General features: G+C 47.2%; 1 protein-coding gene across 1 annotated transcript in view; it reads right to left on the bottom strand.

The window, feature by feature from the left end:
* LOC143300278 (hemocyte protein-glutamine gamma-glutamyltransferase-like) overlaps positions 1-20,000 on the bottom strand; it is a gene marked incomplete at its 5' end in the record, with an annotated part of 33,694 nt that overhangs the window by 12,120 nt on the left and 1,574 nt on the right. The window contains 8 exons of the mRNA XM_076613874.1: positions 1-18; positions 2,338-2,500; positions 6,671-6,774; positions 8,279-8,414; positions 9,513-9,687; positions 12,650-12,757; positions 14,658-14,776; positions 16,549-16,806. The exon at positions 1-18 is cut by the window's left edge and continues 62 nt beyond it. Coding sequence (XP_076469989.1) covers positions 1-18; positions 2,338-2,500; positions 6,671-6,774; positions 8,279-8,414; positions 9,513-9,687; positions 12,650-12,757; positions 14,658-14,776; positions 16,549-16,806 — 1,081 coding nt within the window. The remainder of the gene's footprint in view (positions 19-2,337; positions 2,501-6,670; positions 6,775-8,278; positions 8,415-9,512; positions 9,688-12,649; positions 12,758-14,657; positions 14,777-16,548; positions 16,807-20,000) is intronic.

Raw genomic sequence — 20,000 nt, 5'->3', positions numbered from 1 at the left:
CTGATCATCAGGCCGATCCTGCAGCAACCCCAACAAAGCACGCTTCTCTCAATAATAATGACCAGTATCTATATGTCGCTGAATCTTGTGCAGAGACAAATCAAAGCGCTTTCACACGAGTCAGACACACGCATGCATAACTCTAAACTTGAAAAACTTAAGACACAGAAAAGGCAGGGGAAGGATGCCATCTTGGAAAGAGGTGAGTTTTAAGACCAGACTTGAAAGAGCTGAGTGAGGAGACCTGACGAAGCGAAAGAGGAAGTTCATTCCAAATAGAAGGTCCAGAGACACAAAAAGAACGGCAGCCAACAGTGGAGTGTTTGAATCTGGCTATGTGCAAAGAGTGGATCCGAAGCCGATCGCAGAGAGCGAGATGGAGTGTAGAGGTGAAGGCAGCCACTCAGAAAGGAAGGGGCAGATTTGTGAAATACATTTGTAACATGGAGTGCTGGTCTTGTACTTTATTCTGTGTGAGACAGGGAGCCAGTGGAGATGTTGCAAAAGAGGAGTGATGTGCTCAGATCTTTTCTTTCTGAGGACGAGTCGGGCAGCAGAGTTTCGTATGCACTGACGGGACCGAATGGATGAAGCAGGCAAACCAGACAATAGAGAGTTACAGTAGTCAAGGCGATAGAGAATGAGAGAAACGACAAGTCTAGATGTTGCGTCGGTGGACATATATTTCCGAATGGATCTGATGCGCCGTAATTGACAATAGCAGGACTGACAGGTCTGACTGATAAATTTTTGCATGGACAGTGAGTTGTCAAGGACAACGCCGAGGTTCCTGACTGAGCTGTGCAGTGGTGGTCCAGTGGGAACGGAGTCCGCCTGAGGAAGCGAGAGAATCCTATAGCAGGGGATCCAAACCTACACACTCACCAGTATTCCCCCCCCCCCTCCCTCGTCACTAGACCCTGAGTGGTGGTCTGGACGCTAGTCATCCAGATGAGACGGATAGAGGTTTGTCCGTGGCAAAATTCTGTAGGAAAAAAGAAACACTTGCAGGTAAAATAAAAAAAAGAGAAACAAAGAAAGAAACGGAGGTGGGGGTGGGGGGTCACGGGGGTGGGGTGGGTGGGGGTAGGGGGGAGTGTGGGTGGTGGTGGTGGCGCTTCACTGTGGCGACGCACTGTCCCCAGAGAGAACAGCCCGAACTTCACACAGAAAAATATGTTGTTTCAAAGGACAATACAATAGAACGCAATACAATACAATACAATACAATGGAATACAATACAATGGAATACAATAATATACAACACAATACAATACAACACACTACACAACACTACAACACAACACAATACAATGTAATGCAATACAGCACACTACACAACACTACAATACAACACAACACAATACAATGTAATACAATACAACTCAGTACAATACAGTACAACGCAATACAATAAAACACAACGCGATGCGATACGATACAGTACAGTATAACGCAATGCAATACAATACGTTGAACCTTCCCCCCACCCCACCCTTCACTAGACCTTGAGTGACTGGTTGTCTTGGGTGCTAGTCATTCGGATGAAACGATAAATACACACACACACACACACACACACACACACACACACACACACACACACACACACACACACACACACACACACACACACACATTTCAAAACACACACGCACGCACGCACGCACACACATACACACACACTTCAACACACACACACACACACACTTCAACACACACACACACACACACACACACTTCAAAACACACACACACACACACACACACACACACACACACACACACACACACTTCAACACACACACACACACACACACACACACACACACTTCAACACACACACACACACACACACTTCAACACACACACACACACACACACACACACACACACACACTTCAACACACACACACACACACACACACACACACACACACACGCACACACACACACTTCAACACACACACACACTTCAACACACACACACACACACACACACACACACACACACATACACACACACACTTCAACACACACACTTCAACACACACACACACACACACACACACACATTTCAAAAGACACACGCACGCACGTACGCGCACACACACACACACACACTTCAACACACACACACACACACACACACATACACACACACACACACACACACACACACTTCAACACACACACACACACACACATCAATACACACACACACACACACACACACACATCAATACACACACACACACACACACACATCAATACACACACACACACACACACACACACATCAATACAAACACACACACATCAATACACACACTTACTCTCTTTTCCCCACACGTCCTTTCTTCCAGGAACCGTCATCCTGCTGGTTCCAATAAACTTTGTCGGCGTTGACCTCGGCGAAGATGAAGGGGCCGTCATAGGGCAGGGTTACCTCCCCTTCCTTGATGGCCGCAACAGGGCACGGGCCGCAACAGTACACCCCTGCAACAGTGACACGAGACGGGCGCAATAGCCGAGTGGTTAATCAAAGCGTTGGACCTTCAATCTGAGGGTCCCGGGTTCGAATCTCGGTAGCGGCGCCTGGCGGGTGAAGTGTGGAGAGTTGTCTGATCCCCCAGGTCAATGTAATAATTATGTGCAGACCTGCTTAGTGCCTGAACCCCCTTTCGTGGTTATACACAGACAGAAGATCAAATACGCATGTTTAAAATCCTGTAATCCATGTCAGCGTTCGGTGGGTTATGGAAACAAAAACGTACCCAGCATGCACCCCCCCGAAAACGCAGTATGGCTGCCTTCATGGCGGGGTAAATAAGCAAAACGGTCATATACGTAAAATGTTGAATGTTACATGTTTGTCTGAGTGTGTATGTGTGCGTGCCTGAAAGTTGATTGAATGACACAGGAAACGAATGATGAGCGCCCAATAGCAGCCGTCAGTCTGCTCTAACGAGGCAGGCAGCTTGTTGCGTAAATGACTCCATGTTTTTTTGTTTGTTTTTTTTTGCTGCCCCATCATCAGCATCGTTTCAGTGGCATTACTCCCACGCCGCTCATTTAGATTTCCCCATACACGGCCACACCCGGGTTCGTCCGTCACAGTTCCAGCGTCGGCAGTCCTCAGGGAACCATCGATGTTAGGTCGCCAGGAGGCCACACACCAGAGGAGACCCTGCACTGCTGCTGAGTCACTTTGGGGGTGTTCAGTGGTGCCTGTTCTGATTTAACGTACTTAGGACACCACCTACTAAGCCCCCTACTAACGACAATAATGGCTTAGTCGCGGAGCCAGACTGCGTGAGAGTCCCTCCCAGAGTGGAGACCGCCACCACGTCCCTCAAACAACAGCCACCCATGAATCTGCCGACACTGACGACATTGACAGGACTCACCCCAAGCACGGAAGTGGAGGGGTATCGAAAATGAGGTCACCATGAGAGCAGGGCATGAAAGGCCACAGACTTATTGAGACTGTTTTGTTTATATTGATGATGATGAAGGAGGAGGATGACGATGACGATGACGATGTTGCTATGGAGGTCCATTTTGGTTTGGGACTGCGTGACAAGGCTGTACGCTTCCTGTCATAATGATATCCCGGCGTTAACCAGGCCCGAGAGATACAGACACTTGCAGTGTTGGTCAGGTAATTAGAGCAACACACCCAAAGACGCATCCTTGAAGTGGATGACACTCGACTGTGTGGTCCCAGTCTCCCCATTTAAGCCCACAGCACACTCAACTCTGGGTAGGTGCCGGCCACGGGCCGAAAAACCCACCTCCGCTGGGATTCGAACCCGCGTCCTTCCAGCCGTCAGTCCGCGACACTAACCACTTCGCCATGGCGGCTCGTTAAATGACTCCATGTTTGTAAAGCTCTTTGAGCTTGGTCTCCGACCGAGGATAGGCGCTATATAAGTATCCATTTCAATCAATCAAAAAACTATCTGGGCTAGAATCTGATTATCGTGGAGAGTGTAAGTTACACCCGCACTCTCTCTCGGCCAAGAGGGTTTTAGGACGGTCGGCGTTGGGGATGGTTCCCAAAGACCAGCTAGCTTCCCCAAGGCTGCAGCACTGAGAGCCAGTGCAAGCTTTCTTCCTAATTTCAGAGTCACAGTCCTTCAGAAAAGACTAAGCTGTAAATGACCTCCCATCGCAGTGGTGAAACCGTTGATCATACAGCTCTCATTTTACTGTTGGCCCAGACTGTAAGTTTTTGTCAGTCTGTGATATAATCCGAGCGTTGGGCCTGAGAAGACCACTGCTACTTATGCTCCTGCTGCTGCTACTACTACTAGTACAACTACTGCTGCTGCTACTACTACTACTAGTACAACTACTGCTGCTGCTGCTATCACTGCTGCTACTACTACTACTAGTACAACTACTGCTGCTGCTGCTATCACTACTACTGCTGTCGCTACTTCTATTATCACTACTACTACTGCTGCTGCTACTACTACTATTACTGCTGCTGCTGCTACTACTACTACTACTGCTGCTGCTACTACTACTACTACTACTACTGCTGCTGCTGCTACTACTACTACTACTGCTGCTGCTGCTGCTGCTGCTGCTGCTGCTGCTACTACTACTACTACTACTACTACTGTTGCTGCTGCTGCTGTTGCTATCACTACTACTGCTGTCGCTACTTCTATTATCACTACTACTACTGCTGCTGCTGCTACTACTACTACCGCTGCTGCTGCTGCTACTACTACTACTACTGCTGCTGCTGCTGCTGCTACTACTACTACTACTGCTGCTGCTGCTACTACCGCTGCTGCTACTGCTGCTGCTGCTACTACTGCTGCTGCTGCTGCTGCTACTACTACTACTACTGCTGCCGCTGCTACTACTACTACCAGTACAACTACAGCTGCTGCTGCTGCTATCACTACAATTGCTGTAGCTACTTCTATTATCAGTACTACTACTGCTGCTGCTACTACTACTACTAATGCTTCTGCTGCTGCTGCTACTACTACTGCTGCTGCTGCTGCTGCTACTACTACTACTACTACTACTGTTGCTGCTGCTGTTGCTATCACTACTACTGCTGTCGTTACTTTTATTATCACTACTACTACTGCTGCTACTACCAGTGCTGCTGCTACTACTGCTACTGCTGCTACTACTGCTGCTGTTGCTGCTGCTGCTACTACTACTACTACTTCTACCACAACAACTACTACTGATAATAATAATGATAATAATTTTTGTAAAGTGGTCGACCCTCAACTGTGTGGTCACAGTCTTCATATTGAGTCCTTAGCTCGCTCAGCTCTGGCTATGAGCAAGCCACAGGCCGAGCCCCCCCCCCCCCCACGCTCCCCCGCCCCCCTCGTCCCCCACCACCACCCGCCTCCGGTGGAATCGAACCCACGACCTCCCAGCCCGTCAGTCCGCTACGCTAACCCATTTCGCCACAGCGGTGGCAAAGCACAGCTTCATAGCACAATGGAGCAAAACAACAAAGGCATATATACCGTCCATTCTTATTCTAAAAGATGGGATATCACACACACACACACACACACACACACACACACACACACACACACACGGCGTCATGGGTGGGTGGGTGGTTTCCAATATTCAGGTCCGTAAGTGTAGTTTTGACACTTGCTTTCGTGTGTTTTCGTTCGTTCTTTAGTTTAATGTCTTTTCACTGAAAGTGATATTAGACGATGTGTGTGTGTGTGTGTGTGTGTGTGTGTGTGTGTGTGTGTGTGTGTGTGTGTGTGTGTGTGTGTGTGTGTGTGTGTGTGTGTGAGGTGGTGGTGGTGGTATTGATAGGGGGGAGGGGGCGGGGGGTGGGGGTTTGGGGGGGGGGAAGTGGGGAACGAAATGTAAACCGCTCTGAACAGTATTTCTGGAGAAACGCAATATATAAATGTTCATTATACATAGGAAGCGAGAGAATCTCAGCGCGCTGGTTCGAATCACAGCTCAGCCGCCGATATTTTCTCCCCCTTCCACTAGACCTTGAGTGGTGGTCTGGACGCTAGTCATTCGGATGAGACGATAAACCGAGGTCCCGTGTGCAGCATGCACATAGCGCACGTAAAAGAACCCACGGCAACAAAACGGTTGTCCCTGGCAAAATTCTGTAGAAAAATCCACTTCGATAGGAAAAACAAATAAAAACTGCACGCAGGAAAAAAAAAGAAAAAAATGGGTGGCGCTGTAGTGTAGCGACGCGCTCTCCCTGGGGAGAGTAGCCCGAATTTCACACAGAGAAATCTGTTGTGATAAAAAGAAATACAAACACACACACACACACACACACACACACACACACACACACACACACACACACACACACATATATATATATATATATATATATGATAGTCAGTCGTGTCCGACTATGACCATCAGAACAGCAGAGGCAACTGCTGTCCCGACTATTTGGGCTAGAATTTGATTATAGTGGAGCCCAAGTTACATCCCCACTCTCTCGGCCAAGAGGGTTTTTAGAACAATCGGCGTTGGGATGGTTCCCAAAGGCCAACTAGCCCACAAGGCTGCAGCACTAAGAGCCAGTGCAATTTTGCCTCCTAGTTTGAGAGTCATAGTCCTTCACAAAAGGCTAAGCTGTAAATATGGGATACGAACGCATTAACAGAGAGCCACACGCACCATCACTGGTCTCTTGCGGGGTGGCGTCACAGGCCTGCCATCCCCCGTAGCCAGCCGGCAGGTCGGGACGTGCCATCCACACCTCGTTCCACACGTGGAAGTTCCTGCAGCACAGTACAGGCACCACCCTCACTGTCACTTCTGCTGGGTCCGGGGGAGGGGTGGGGGGTGGTGTGTGTGTGTGTGTGTGTGTGTGGGGGGGGTGACAAACAAATAAAACAACAACCCCCCAAAAAACACGTATACCTACAGAGCGAAAAATTCAAGCCTTTTGGTTTTTTTCTTCTTCTGGTTTGGGTTTTAGCGGATCGGAGTTCATGTTTGGTGTTTTCAGTGCAGTTTCAGTTTCAGTTTCACTTTCTCAAGGAGGCGTCACTGCGTTCGGACAAATCCATACACGCTACACAACATCTGTTGAGCAGATGCCTGACCAGCAGCATAACCCAACGCGCTTAGTCAGGCCTTGAGTGCATGCTTACATATTTGTGTACCTATGAAAGTGGATTTCATTTTACGTGATTTCGCCAGAGGACAACACTCTCGTTGCCATGGGTTCTTTTTCAGTGCGCCAAGTGCGTGCTGCACACGGGACCTCGGTTTATCGTCTCATCCGAAAGACTAGACGCTCAGTTTGATTTTCCAGTCAAACTTAGGAGAAAGGGCGAGAGCGGGATTCGAACCCACACCCTCACGGACTCTCTGTATTGGCAGCTGAGCGTCTTAACCATTCTGCCACCTTCCTCCCTGTGCACCTGAAGGAAGTGTTTGTGTTGTGTTGTGTTGTGTTGTGTTGTATTGTATTGTATTGCGTTGCATTGTATTGTACTGTATTGCGTTGTATTATATTGTATTGCATTGCATTGCTTTGTATTGTATTGTATTGTATTTCTCTTTCGTCACAACAGATTTCTCTGTGTGAAATTAAAAAAAAATATCAGGCTGCTCTCCCCAGGGAGAACGCTTCGCTATATACACTGAGAGCGCCACAAAGTTTTTGTATTGTTTATTTTTGCTTGCGATCATATTTGTTTACCTACCGAAATGGATTTTTCTATAGAATTTTGTTAAACCCTTTAAGTTAAAAAATGTTATTGTTTTCAAAAACGGGAGATTCAGATTTTTTCTTGTTTGTGCAGAGAAGATGACATTGCTTGGTGTGTTTGGAGTGGGGTGGGGGTGGGGGTGGGGGTGGGGCAGTGTACATAAGCGTGATGTGCGCATCCCTTGTGTTTCTTGAGGTGTGAGGTGGTTCAGATATCTGACATAACACAGAAAAACGATGGATTATTAAGAACGCGCGTGCGCGCGCGCGTATCTGTGTGTGTGTGTGTGTGTGTGTGTGTGTGTGTGTGTGTGTGTGTGTGTGTGTGCGCGCGCGCGCGGACGACTAACAAACAATTGCACACACACACACACACACACATATATATATATATATACGTATGTATGCATGTATACACATATTTGTGTGTGTCACATATCATTGCAATGCAATTGATTTACAATACAACAGCCCCTCCACCCAATCATCCTTCCACTCCTCCCTACCCCCCCCCCCACCTTCCCCGTACCCCCCCCCACCCCCCACCCCCCGCACCCCGAACCTACCAGACGGAGTCATCGTCATCGTCCATGGCAGTACCATCAGCATCAAAATGGTAGTCAACAGTGACCGTGTTATCCGCGTCGTGCGCTGACTCAAAGTTGGTGATGCTGCGGGCAGGGATGCCCAGAGCCCGACACACTGTTTCGGGTGTCGTTTTGAAACGAACGAAGGAAACAGATTAATGTATGTACTCGTAACCAGTAGAGCAAACAGCTTATATGGCTGTAGGTTTCATTTTGACAAATCCAGAAACCATGTTGATATGAGTACCCATAAACAGTAGAGCGAACAGCTTATATGGCTGTAGGTTTCATTTTGACAAATCCAGAAACCATGTTGATATGACTACCCATAAACGGTAGAGCGAACAGCTTACATGGCTGTAGGTTTCATTCGAATATACCCAGAAAACATTAATATATGTACCCATAAACAGTAGAGCGAATATCTTATATTGTTGTAGGTTTCATTTGAACAAACCCCAGAAAACGATATATGTATCCATAAACAGTAGAGCAAATAGCTTATACGTTGTAAGTTTTATTTGAACAAACCCAGAAGATTGATGTATGTACTCGTAACCATCAGAGCAAACAGCTTATATGGTTGTAGGTTTCATTCGAACAAACCCAGAAAACAGATTAATATATATTCTCATAAACAATAGGACAAACAGCTTATTTTGTGCTCATGCGTGTGATTAACCCGTTCAGTGCCTGCAGACATACGGGTGCACTCTGACTGCCGACTTTTCATATTTCACTGTGATGTGGGTGCTGTCAATATTTGAACATGAATTTCAGTAATCAAGGCGTCTTCAGTATGTCTGAGAAAAGAATAAATCAACAATAATCTACAGATAAATATTTTATTTTCCATGTATGCGCAAGCCTTGCATACAAATACCATTTAAAAACATGAATATATGATACAGCTGACATGAACAACAAGGATTCAAGAGAGCAGAATGAGACACAGAGACACACACATAGAAACACACACATAGACACATATACACACAGACACACACACACACACACACACACCACACACTCACACACTTTCTCACCCACCCAGCCACCCTTTCTCCCCCCAACACACACACACACACACACACACACACACACACACACTCTCTCTCTACCCCCCTCCCACACACATACACACACACGCGCGCGCACAGAAACAAAGACAGAGAACAGGAACAAATCAGCTTCCCCCTCCTCTTTCTGTCACCTGTGGTGAGGACGCCGGAGAAGACCCAGCACTGCCCGTACTTCACGGGTGTCTTGTCCCGGTAGAACTGCTCCAGGATGGGGGCACTTCCGGTCCAGGAGAGGGGAGGCTTACCTCCCTTGTAGTCCCCGGACCAGTTGCCGTACAGCACGCCCCCCTCGTCCTGCACGTTGACCTGCCACAAGGAGACCGCCGTCACCACCCGGGGCGTCACACCTTCAGGTAGGTGGCAGAATGGTTAACATGCTCATCCGCCAATGCAGAGAGTCCCTGAGGGTCTGACTTGGAAAGGAGGAAGGTGGCAGAATGGTTAAGACGCTCAGCTGCCAATACAGAGAGTCCGTGAGGGTGTGGGTTCGAATCCCGCTCTCGCCCTTTCTCCTAAGTTTGACTGGAAAATCAAACTGAGCGTCTAGTCTTTCGGATGAGACGATAAACCGATGTCCCGTGTGCAGCACGCACTTGGCGCACTGAAAAAGAACCCATGGCAACGAGAGTGTTGTCCTCTGGCGAAATTACGTAAAATGAAATCCGCCTTCATAGGTACACAAATATGTAAGCATGCACTCAAGGCCTGACTAAGCGCGTTGGGTTATGCTGCTGGTCAGGCATCTGCTCAACAGATGTGGTGTAGCGTGTATGGATTTGTCCGAACGCAGTGACGCCTCCTTGAGAAAGTGAAAGTGAAACTGAAACTGACTTGGATTTCCGTTCAGCCCCCTTTTCTCCCCACTTTGACTGGAGAATCAAACTGAGCGTCTAGCCAGGCACTTCCCCTGTGAAAGCTGGAGTTGGATTTAACGACCTATTTGCGAGGAAGGTGGCAGAGTGGATAAGACGTTCATCTGCCAATTCAGAGAGTCCGTGAGAGTCTGGGTTCGAATCTCGCTCTCGTCCTTTCTCCCTGGTTTGACTTGAAAATCAAACTGAGCGTCTAGTCATTCGGGTCAGACGATAACCCGAGGTCCCGTGTGCTGCACGTACTTGCGCACTGAAAAAGAACCGATGGCAACGAGAGTGTTGTTCTCTAGCAAAAATTCTATAGAAGAAATCCACTCTGATAGATACACAAAATACTTATTTTATGCATGCACTCAAGGCCTGACTGAGCGCGTTGGTTTAACTCACTCAGTACGGCCAGTCCTCTCTTTTCCTCTACACAGACCCCTCGGATGTCCAGTGGGTGTCTGAATGACCCAACCTTTAGCTTCCGTCGTCAGAATTGTGGAATTCTTTGTCAACATTCACCTCTTCAGTATAAGAGCCTTCCGCTTGCAATATTTTGATGATGGTAATTGGGGTGAAACGCTGTTAACGTCGTCTCTTTCGCCGTTCGTATGGAGAGAGTTAAGCTGATGGTCAGGCATCTGCCTAGCAGATGTGGTGTAACGTATATGGATTTCTCCGAACGCAGTGACGCCTCTTTGAGAAAGTGACGCTGAAACCGTCACCACGTGGAATGGTGTTGGCCTGATGGTAACACGTCCGCCTGGTTAGGAAATCAGATAATTTGAGGCCACGGGATCCAATACCCACACTAGCCAGTATTTTAACCCCCTCCACTAGACTTTGAGTGCTGGTCTGGACGCTAGTCATTCGGATGGGATAATAAACTGAGGTCCCGTGTGTATCATGTACATAGCGAACGTAAAAGAAACCACGGCAGCTAGAGGCTTGTCCCTGGTAAAAATCCGTAGAAATCCACTTTGATATTAAAACAAATACACCTGCATGGAGAAGATAGAAAAGAAAAAAGGTACTGGCGACGCGCTCTGCCCGGGAAAGCAGCCCGAATTTTACACAGAGAAATCCGTTATGATAAGTAATAAAGGACAGTACAGTACAGGACAGCAAGTACAGTACAGTGACAAAAAGTAATAAAGTACAGTACAGTACAGTACAGTACAGTGACAAAAAGTAATACAGTACAGTACAGGACAGTACAGTACACCGCAGTACAGTGCATTACAGTACAACACAATACTTAGACCTTTCACTACCCCCCTCCCCACTGGGAATATAGGCCTACAACAGGAGACCCCCGCAGTTCCCTGCCCTGTGCCTTTGCCTCTTAGCTCTTAGAAGACAGGCAATAACAAGACCAACAACAATAACGACACTTTATATGTCTTAATGATCAAGTTTAAAACCCAGAAAAGTTGTCGTTGGTCACTTCTTTTCCCGCCCCCCTCTCCTTCCCATGGAGGGGGAGGGGTAGAGGTGTCCAGGTTTTCTCCCGTTGGGCTTTCTGTAGCAGATCGTTTGGTGACAAGGCAGGGGTACTGGCTGACCCGATGCCCAGTCCCCAACCTGAAGGTCCAGTGGATCACTCGTTGACCATTTCCAGGCCAGTGCTGACTCCTCGTCCTTTCCTTCAGGTTGACCGATGATCAGTGACCTCCAAGACCCTCCCCTATCTCCCTACTACTGGTTGAAATGTAGGCAATACACACACACACACACACACACACATATATATATATATATATAATTCACTGTTGACCAGACGCTCCGTGTGGAGGCGGCTTTGGCTTGTACTGTTGCTCTTGGCTCATAGGAATTGTTCGGATACACTTTTGACTGAATAAACCATGTTTGGGGTCAAATTGCGGTGCAGAAGGGCAGTGTTCTTGTGAAGGACATTGCGCTTTGTCCTGAGGACCCAACTGATCATTCACCATGGCCGGGAATGGCAGAAGGAGGGAGGGATGGCCCAGGGAGGTGCAGTACAGTACAGGACAGGACAGGACAGGACAGTGACAAAGGAGGGAGGGATGGCCCAGGGAGGCACATCCCATCCATCCTGGCCTTGCTGTGTGGGGCCATGGACACAGAGGGGGTTCCAGCTCCAGATGGGTTGGAAGACTGGTTGACAAGTGTCACAGATTCTATGGTGTGCATGTGACTTGTTCCTCTCTTGATATGTACTGGACCGGTTAATAAACGCGCGCGCGCGCGCGCACACACACACACACACACACACATACACACACACTCACACGCCCGCGAGCGCGCGCGCACACACAGAGTGAGAGCAACAGGGTACATAGGCGAACATGGGATTGGCGAATCGGGGTAACTAATTCCGTGATAGGCGAATCGGGACCAGGTGAATGGGGACGGCAGCCGTGACTCACCATGGCGGTCAGCTTCCTGACCACGGTCACGGGGTCAGCACGCGCACTGTGGCTCATCCCTGACCAGTCCAGCAGGAACATGCAGCAGTCCAGAACCTGGCCTGAGAACTGCACACACACACACACACACACACACACACACACACACACATATATATATATATATATACATACACGCGCGCGCACAGGCACAGACACACACACACAGACACACACACACACACACACACCACCACCACCATGTGTACATTATCTTTGTTCCATCACCGTCATCATCATCATCATCATCATTACCGCGTACATTTAAGAGCATAATCCAAACAAAGGGTGGTGGGGACCTGGGGTGAGATGAACATGCATACACTAGAAGAGGCAATTCATAGGAACAAAAAACAAAACAAAACAAAAAAAGACAGCAACAAACAAACAAACAAACAACAAAAAAAAAAAAAAAAAAAAAAAAGAGAGAAAAAAAAAGAGAGAAGAAAACACACATAAAAAGCAACTAAAAAACAAATGAGCACAAAGAAAACAACAACAAAGAACACCAAAAAACAAACATGGAAAACAACAGCAACAACAACAAAAATAAAATTAAAAAACAAACAAACAACAACCCCCCAAAAAAAACAAAAAACAAAACAAAACAAAACAAAAACAACAACAAAAAAACCACAAAAAAACAACAACAAAAAAAACCCAACAAAAAAAACAAAGAAAGAAAAGAAAAGAAAAGAAAAACGAAACTAAACAGAACAACAAGAAATGGTAAGGGGAACGGCAGCGTTTGCTTTTCGCTTTTTGTCTGCCCTGTATTTGACTCTCTCCTATCTGTCTCTCTGTCTGCCCGTGTATGTCTCTTTCTATCTCTTTCTCTTGCTGTTGTTTCGAAATAAATGAGAGAAACTACCTTGCATACCCGTCTTTTTTTTTTTATTTTTTTTATCAAGCAGTGAAGCATCAATAGAAGAAAAAAAAAAAAAAAAAGAGATGCTTTCTGACAATAGCAATGGCATTGGAGTATTGGTGGGCGGATGGGGAACGGGGGCGAGGGGGCACCATACGAGCGCAGGAGGGGGGGGCACCATATGTTCTGACATTTACAATGCTATTGGAGAGGGGTTGCAGGGGAGAGGGGGGGTGTAGGGGGTGGTGGTGGATGGCACAATACGTTCTGACATTTGCAGTGGTATTAGAGTGGGGAACAGGGCGGGGGGTGGGGGTGGGCGGGAGGGGGTCGCCATACGTTCTGACATTTGTAATGGTATTAGAGTGTGGGGGTGGGGGTGCGGTGTGTGTGTGTGTGTGTGTGTGTGTGTGTGTGTGTGTGTGGCACAATACATTCTGACATTGACAGTGGTATTGGAGGGGGACCAGGGAGGGTGAGGATCACCATACGTTCTGAAGATGCCAGTGGGGAAAGGGGTGCAGGGTGGGGGGTGGGGAGTTCCGTTACCCCCCCCCCCCACCCCCCCACCTGGCCGAGCACCCAGTGCTGGGTAGTACAGAGGAAGGGGTGGGGGAGGGGGGGAGGGAGGGAACCATACATTCTGACATTTGCAGTGGTAGGGGGGTGGGGGTGGGGGCGCGCGGGGGGCGGGGGGTGGGGGTGAGTTGTTGCGCAACCCCACCTGGTCAACACCCAGGGCTTGGCGGTGCAGAAGAAGGGATGGGTGGGGGTGGGGGCCGAGCACCCAGTGCTGGGTCGTGCAGAGGAAGGGTTGGCGGGGGGGTGGGGGGGGGGGGGGGGGGGGGCCTGCGGGGGGGGACCATACGTTCTGACATTTGCAGTGGTATTGGAGGGGGAGGGGTGGAGGGGGGGTGCGCGAGGGACGGGGGTGGGGTGGGGAACCCCAGCTGGCCGAACACTCAGGGTTTGGCGGTGCAGAGGAATGGAGGTGGGGGGGGGGGGAACCATACGTTCTAACATTTGCAGTGGTATTGGAGGGGGAGGGGGAGGAGGGGGGCGCGCGGGTGGTGGGGTGGGGGGGGTGTTGCGCAACCCCACCTGGCCGAACACCCAGGGCTTGGCGGTGCAGCGGTACCAGGTGCCAGAGAACAGCTTGCCGTTCTCCTTGAGCACGAAGGCCTGGCGGTCCTGGTCCCTCTCCATGTACACAGTGTCCCCTGCACAAGGCAGCGCGGGCCAGCGTCACTACAGTGCACGTGCAACGCTACACAAAGCTGATTTGCCCGTAAAAACAACAACAAACAAACATAAAAAAAACACAAGCAAACAAACAAAAAAAACAAAAAAACAAAAAAACAAAACAAAAACAAACAGAAAAAAACAATAACACCCAAACCAGGACATATTGCTGTTAATGTTTTCATTAATTTATTTTATTATTATTATTATTATTATTATTTTTTTTTTTACATATGTATACCTTTTCGTGCGTATGGGATAGTGTGTGTGTGTGTGTGTGTGTGTGTGTGTGTGTGTGTGTGTGTGTGTGTGTGTGTGCGTGCGCGCGTGCGTGTGTGTATGTGTGTGTGTGCGTACGTGTGCGTGTGTGTATGTTTGTGAGTGTGTGTGCGTGGGTGCGTAGGCGTGTTTGTGTTGTTTATGTTTGTGTTTGAATGCGTGTGTGTTGCTGGGGGGGAGGGGGGGGGGGAGCATCTTTCTACCAGAGAATTGAGAGCATGTGAATACGTCCATCACAATATTTCGTGACCCTGTTCCTGACATTTCGGAGACCGACTGTCCAGTATATTTTTGCATCATGGGATAAAATGTTAAATGGAAAAAAAAAAAAATGTTGCGAAACACCAAACACTGATTGCACATAAAATTAACCCCAGATTCTCCATTATAATTGTTTTCTTTCCCACGATTCCATATCACAATAATGGTCTGTGAGAGTGTCACTGATGAAATGAGCGTTTCTTCCCTAAAATGTACCATAGGTTTTCCTTTATAGCTCTGTCCTTGATAATACATGTCTGAGACTGGGCATACCCATTTTATTGTCCTTGGGTTGAAAAGCAATGATGACACCTGAAACAAAATTACACCATTCTCTTTTATAGCAAAGATGTCAACATGTCGGAGAAAAACTAGTTACCTCCACCATACCTTTGCACCAGGGGCTGAAATTCAGTCCCTGCCTTTGCACCAGGGGTTGAAATTCAGTCCCTACCTTTGCACCAGGGGTTGAAATTCAGTCCCTGCCTTTGCAGCAGGGGTTGAAATTCAGTCCCTACCTTTGCACCAGGGGTTGAAATTCAGCCCCTGCCTTTGCACCAGGGGTTGAGCAGCATGTAGATGTTCTGTCCCTACCTTTGCACCAGGGGTTGAACAGCATGTAGATGTTCTGTCCCTACCTTTGCACCAGGGGTTGAACAGCATGTAGATGTTCTGTCCCTACCTTTGCACCAGTAGTTGAACAGCATGTAGATGTTCTGTACCTACCTTTGCACCAGTGGTTGAACAGCATGTAGATGTTCTGTCCCTACATTTGCGCCAGTAGTTGAACAGCATGTAGATGTTCTGTCCCTACCTTTGCACCAGTAGTTGAACAGCATGTAGATGTTCTGTCCCTACCTTTGCACCAGGGGTTGAACAGCATGTAGATGTTCTGTCCCTACCTTTGCACCAGTGGTTGAACAGCATGTAGATGTTCTGTCCCTACCTTTGCACCAGGGGTTGAACAGAATGTAGATGTTCTGTACCTACCTTTGCACCAGGGGTTGAACAGCATGTAGATGTTCTGTCCTTACCTTTGCACCAGGGGTTGAACAGCATGTAGATGTTCTGTCCCTACCTTTGCACCAGGGGTTGAACAGCATGTAGATGTTCTGTACCTACCTTTGCACCAGGGGTTGAACAGTATATAGATGTTCTGTACCTACCTTTGCACCAGGGGTTGAACAGCATGTAGATGTTCTGTACCTACCTTTGCACCAGGGGTTGAACAGCATGTAGATGGGGTCCCGGTGGTTGTAGCGGTACACGGCGGTCTGGGTGTCGGACCTTTTCACCACGCCCACCTTGAATCGCCACTTGCCCACGATGCAGTCCGGGGGAGTGAACACGGTGAGGGTCAGGGACTTGCCCGACTGCTGGGCCACCTTGGCCCCCCACTGACCCTCCTCGTCCTTGTCCGACAGGATGAACTCCACTTGGGTCCCCTTGCTGGCCAGGGGCCTCGTTCCTGGGGGAAGGAACACAGCTTCAGGATCTGGGCATTGAGTTTAGGGATCCGGTCACTGAGTTTCAGGATGCGGGCATTGAGTTTTAGGACCTGGGCACTGAGTTATATGAACTGTACATTGAGTTAAAGGATTTGGGCACTGTGTTTTACGATTTGGGCACTGAGTTGTAGGACCTGGGCACTGAGTTATATGAACTGTACATTGAGTTAAAGGATTTGGGCACTGTGTTTTACGATTTGGGCACTGAGTTGTAGGACCTGGGCACTAAGTTTTAGGTCCTGGACATTGAGTTTTAGGATCTAGGCACTGATTTTTAGGATCTGGGTACTGAGTTAAGCGATCTGGGCATTGAGTTTAGGTATCTGGGCACTGAGCTTTAGGATCTGGGTACTGAGTTAAGCGACCTGGGCATTGAGTTTAGGGATCCGGGTAATGAGTTTTAGGATCTAGACACTGAGTTTTAGGACCTGGGCACTGATTTTTAGGATCTATGCACTTTGTTATATGATCTGCACATTGAGTTAAAGGATATGGGCATTGTGTTTTACGATTTGGGCACTGAGTTGTAGGACCTGGGCAATGAGTTTTAGGACCTGGGTACTGAGTTTTAGGATCTAGGTACTGAGTTTTAGGATCTGGGCATTGAGTTTAGGTATCTGGGCACTGAGTTTTAGGACTTGGGCACTGAGTTTTAGGATCTATGCACTGGGTTATATGATCTGTACAATAAGTTTAAGGATTTGGGCACTGTGTTTTATGATATGGTCACTGAGTTTTAGGACCTGGGCACTGAGTTTAAGTACCTGGGTACTGAGTTTTAGGACCTGGGCACTGAGTTTTAAGTCCTGGACATTGAGTTTTAGGATCTAGGCACTGAGTTTTAGGATCTGGGCATTGAGTTTAGGTATTTGGACACTGAGTTTTAGGATCTAGACACTGAGTTTTAGGACCTGGGCACTGAGTTTTAGGATCTATGCACTGGGTTATATGATCTGCACAATGAGTTTAAGGATTTGGGCACTGTGTTTTACGATCTGGGCACTGAATTTCAGGATCCAGACACCAAGTTTTAGGGGTTTGGGGACTGTGTTTATAGAGCTGGGCACTGGGTTTAATGATTTTGTAACCAAGTTTAATAATCTTAGCACTGAAGTTTACGATATAGATACTGGGTTTAAGAATCTCTGTAATGAGTTTAGGGGCCTGGGCACTGAAATCAAGGACATGTACACCAACTGTACAGGATCTGGGCATTTGAGTTTTAGGATGTGAACACCAAGTTTTAGGATCTGGGCACTGAGCTTAAGTATCTGGACACTGAGTTACGTGGGTCCCGACCTTGAATTTAAGGACATAGACACATAATTTTATCATCTGAATGTTTAGTTTAAGTGTTTGAACATTAGGTTTAAGGTTCTGGATATTGACTTTAAAGAGTTTAAGGATATTTTATACCCTCCTGCTCCTCCATCGCTCCCTCTTCCCCTAATGATCAATGTGTGTAATTTTTCGTGTTGATTTTGTGTGAATTGATTTTATGGTGAATATTGTTGTGCGTCTTCATATTCTTCATTATGACGAGCTTGAAGGCGAGGTCATTGTACTGACAAAGGATTGTCGACAATATCTATACCTTTCAACAAAGAACCTTTTACGTAAAAAGTTTTCGCTTTAACCCGTTAACTGTTGCTGGCGAGTATACTCGTCGATAAAAGGCTGTCAACTGATAGAGCTTACAGGTTAGGATGTCAGTCACAATTGATTCATTTGACTTTTTCTTCTTGGGATTTGCATTACTTTTGCCTGGCAGCAAAATCCACGGCACCAATAAGGACTGCACAAACAGTAGTGACTGCACCTGGAATTCAAGCCACGTTTTTACCCAGGCGCAGCAGTCAAGGGGTTAAACCACCCGGTGCTGTGGAGATACCGGCTGCATCCACACGTCTTCCCCTTCACTCCTTTGTGACTGGCGGGGCTGAAACGTCCACGCGTTGTGGTGAACACTACTCATTCCGTGTTGAGGGGGAAAAGTGTGGGTATTCCCGAGATTTCCAACACGTATCTGGCCACGACTCTGAACGACAGCAGAATAGACCAAGACACCGGTTGTGATACCTGCGGATCTCAAAGATGAGGTTGAGGTCGTATACATCAGACAGTTAAGAGATCCCTTTGGATTTGAAAGATAAGGCGGAGGTTGTATATAAAAGACATCAGTCTGTTTGGAGATATCTACTGATCTCAAAGATAAAGTGGAGGTCGTATATGATATATATATATATATATATATATATATATGTCAAACAGTTTGGAGAAACTTGTGGACCCCAAAGATGATACGGAGGTCGTGTGATTATATCAGACACTTTGGAGATACTTATTGATATCAAAGATGATGTAGAGAGTCGTGTGATTATATCAGACACTTTGGAGATACTTATTGATATCAAAGATGATGTAGAGGTCGTGTAATTATATCAGACACTTTGGAGATACTTATTGATGTCAAAAATGATGTAGAGGTCGTGTGATTATATCAGACACTTTGGAGATACTTATTGATATCAAAGATAATGTAGAGGTCGTGTAATCATATCACTTTGGAGATACTTATTGATATCAAAGATGATGTAGAGGTCGTGTGATCATATCACTTTGGAGATACTTATTGATATCAAAGATGATGTAGAGGTCGTGTGATTATATCAGACACTTTGGAGATACTTATTGATATCAAAAATGATGTAGAGGTCGTGTGATTATATCAGACACTTTGGAGATACTTATTGATGTCAGAAATGATGTAGAGGTCGTGTGATTATATCAGCCACTTTGTAGAGAGCTGCTGATCCCAAAGATAAGGCGGGGGTCGTACCTCTCAGACAGTTTGGAGATAATTATAGATCTCAAAGGTAATGTGGATGTAGTATATATCAGAAACTCTGGTGATGATGTTTACCAATGTCAGAGATAAGCCGGAAATTCTGTATTTCACATGCTTTGGAGATACTGATCTCAAAGATGAGGTGGAGGTCGCATTCATATTATATCAGACGCTTTGGTAGAGATATACTTACCGGAGATGCTTTGGCAGAGATATACTTACCGATCTCAAAGATGAGGCAGTGGTCGTGTGTGTGTGTGTGTGTGTGTGTGTGTGTGTGTGTGTGTGTGTGTGTGTGTGTGTGTG

Source organism: Babylonia areolata, chromosome 26 (assembly GCF_041734735.1).
Source record: "Babylonia areolata isolate BAREFJ2019XMU chromosome 26, ASM4173473v1, whole genome shotgun sequence".
Lineage (NCBI taxonomy): Eukaryota > Metazoa > Mollusca > Gastropoda > Neogastropoda > Buccinidae > Babylonia > Babylonia areolata.
This window is presented reverse-complemented; position numbering and strand designations above follow the sequence as displayed.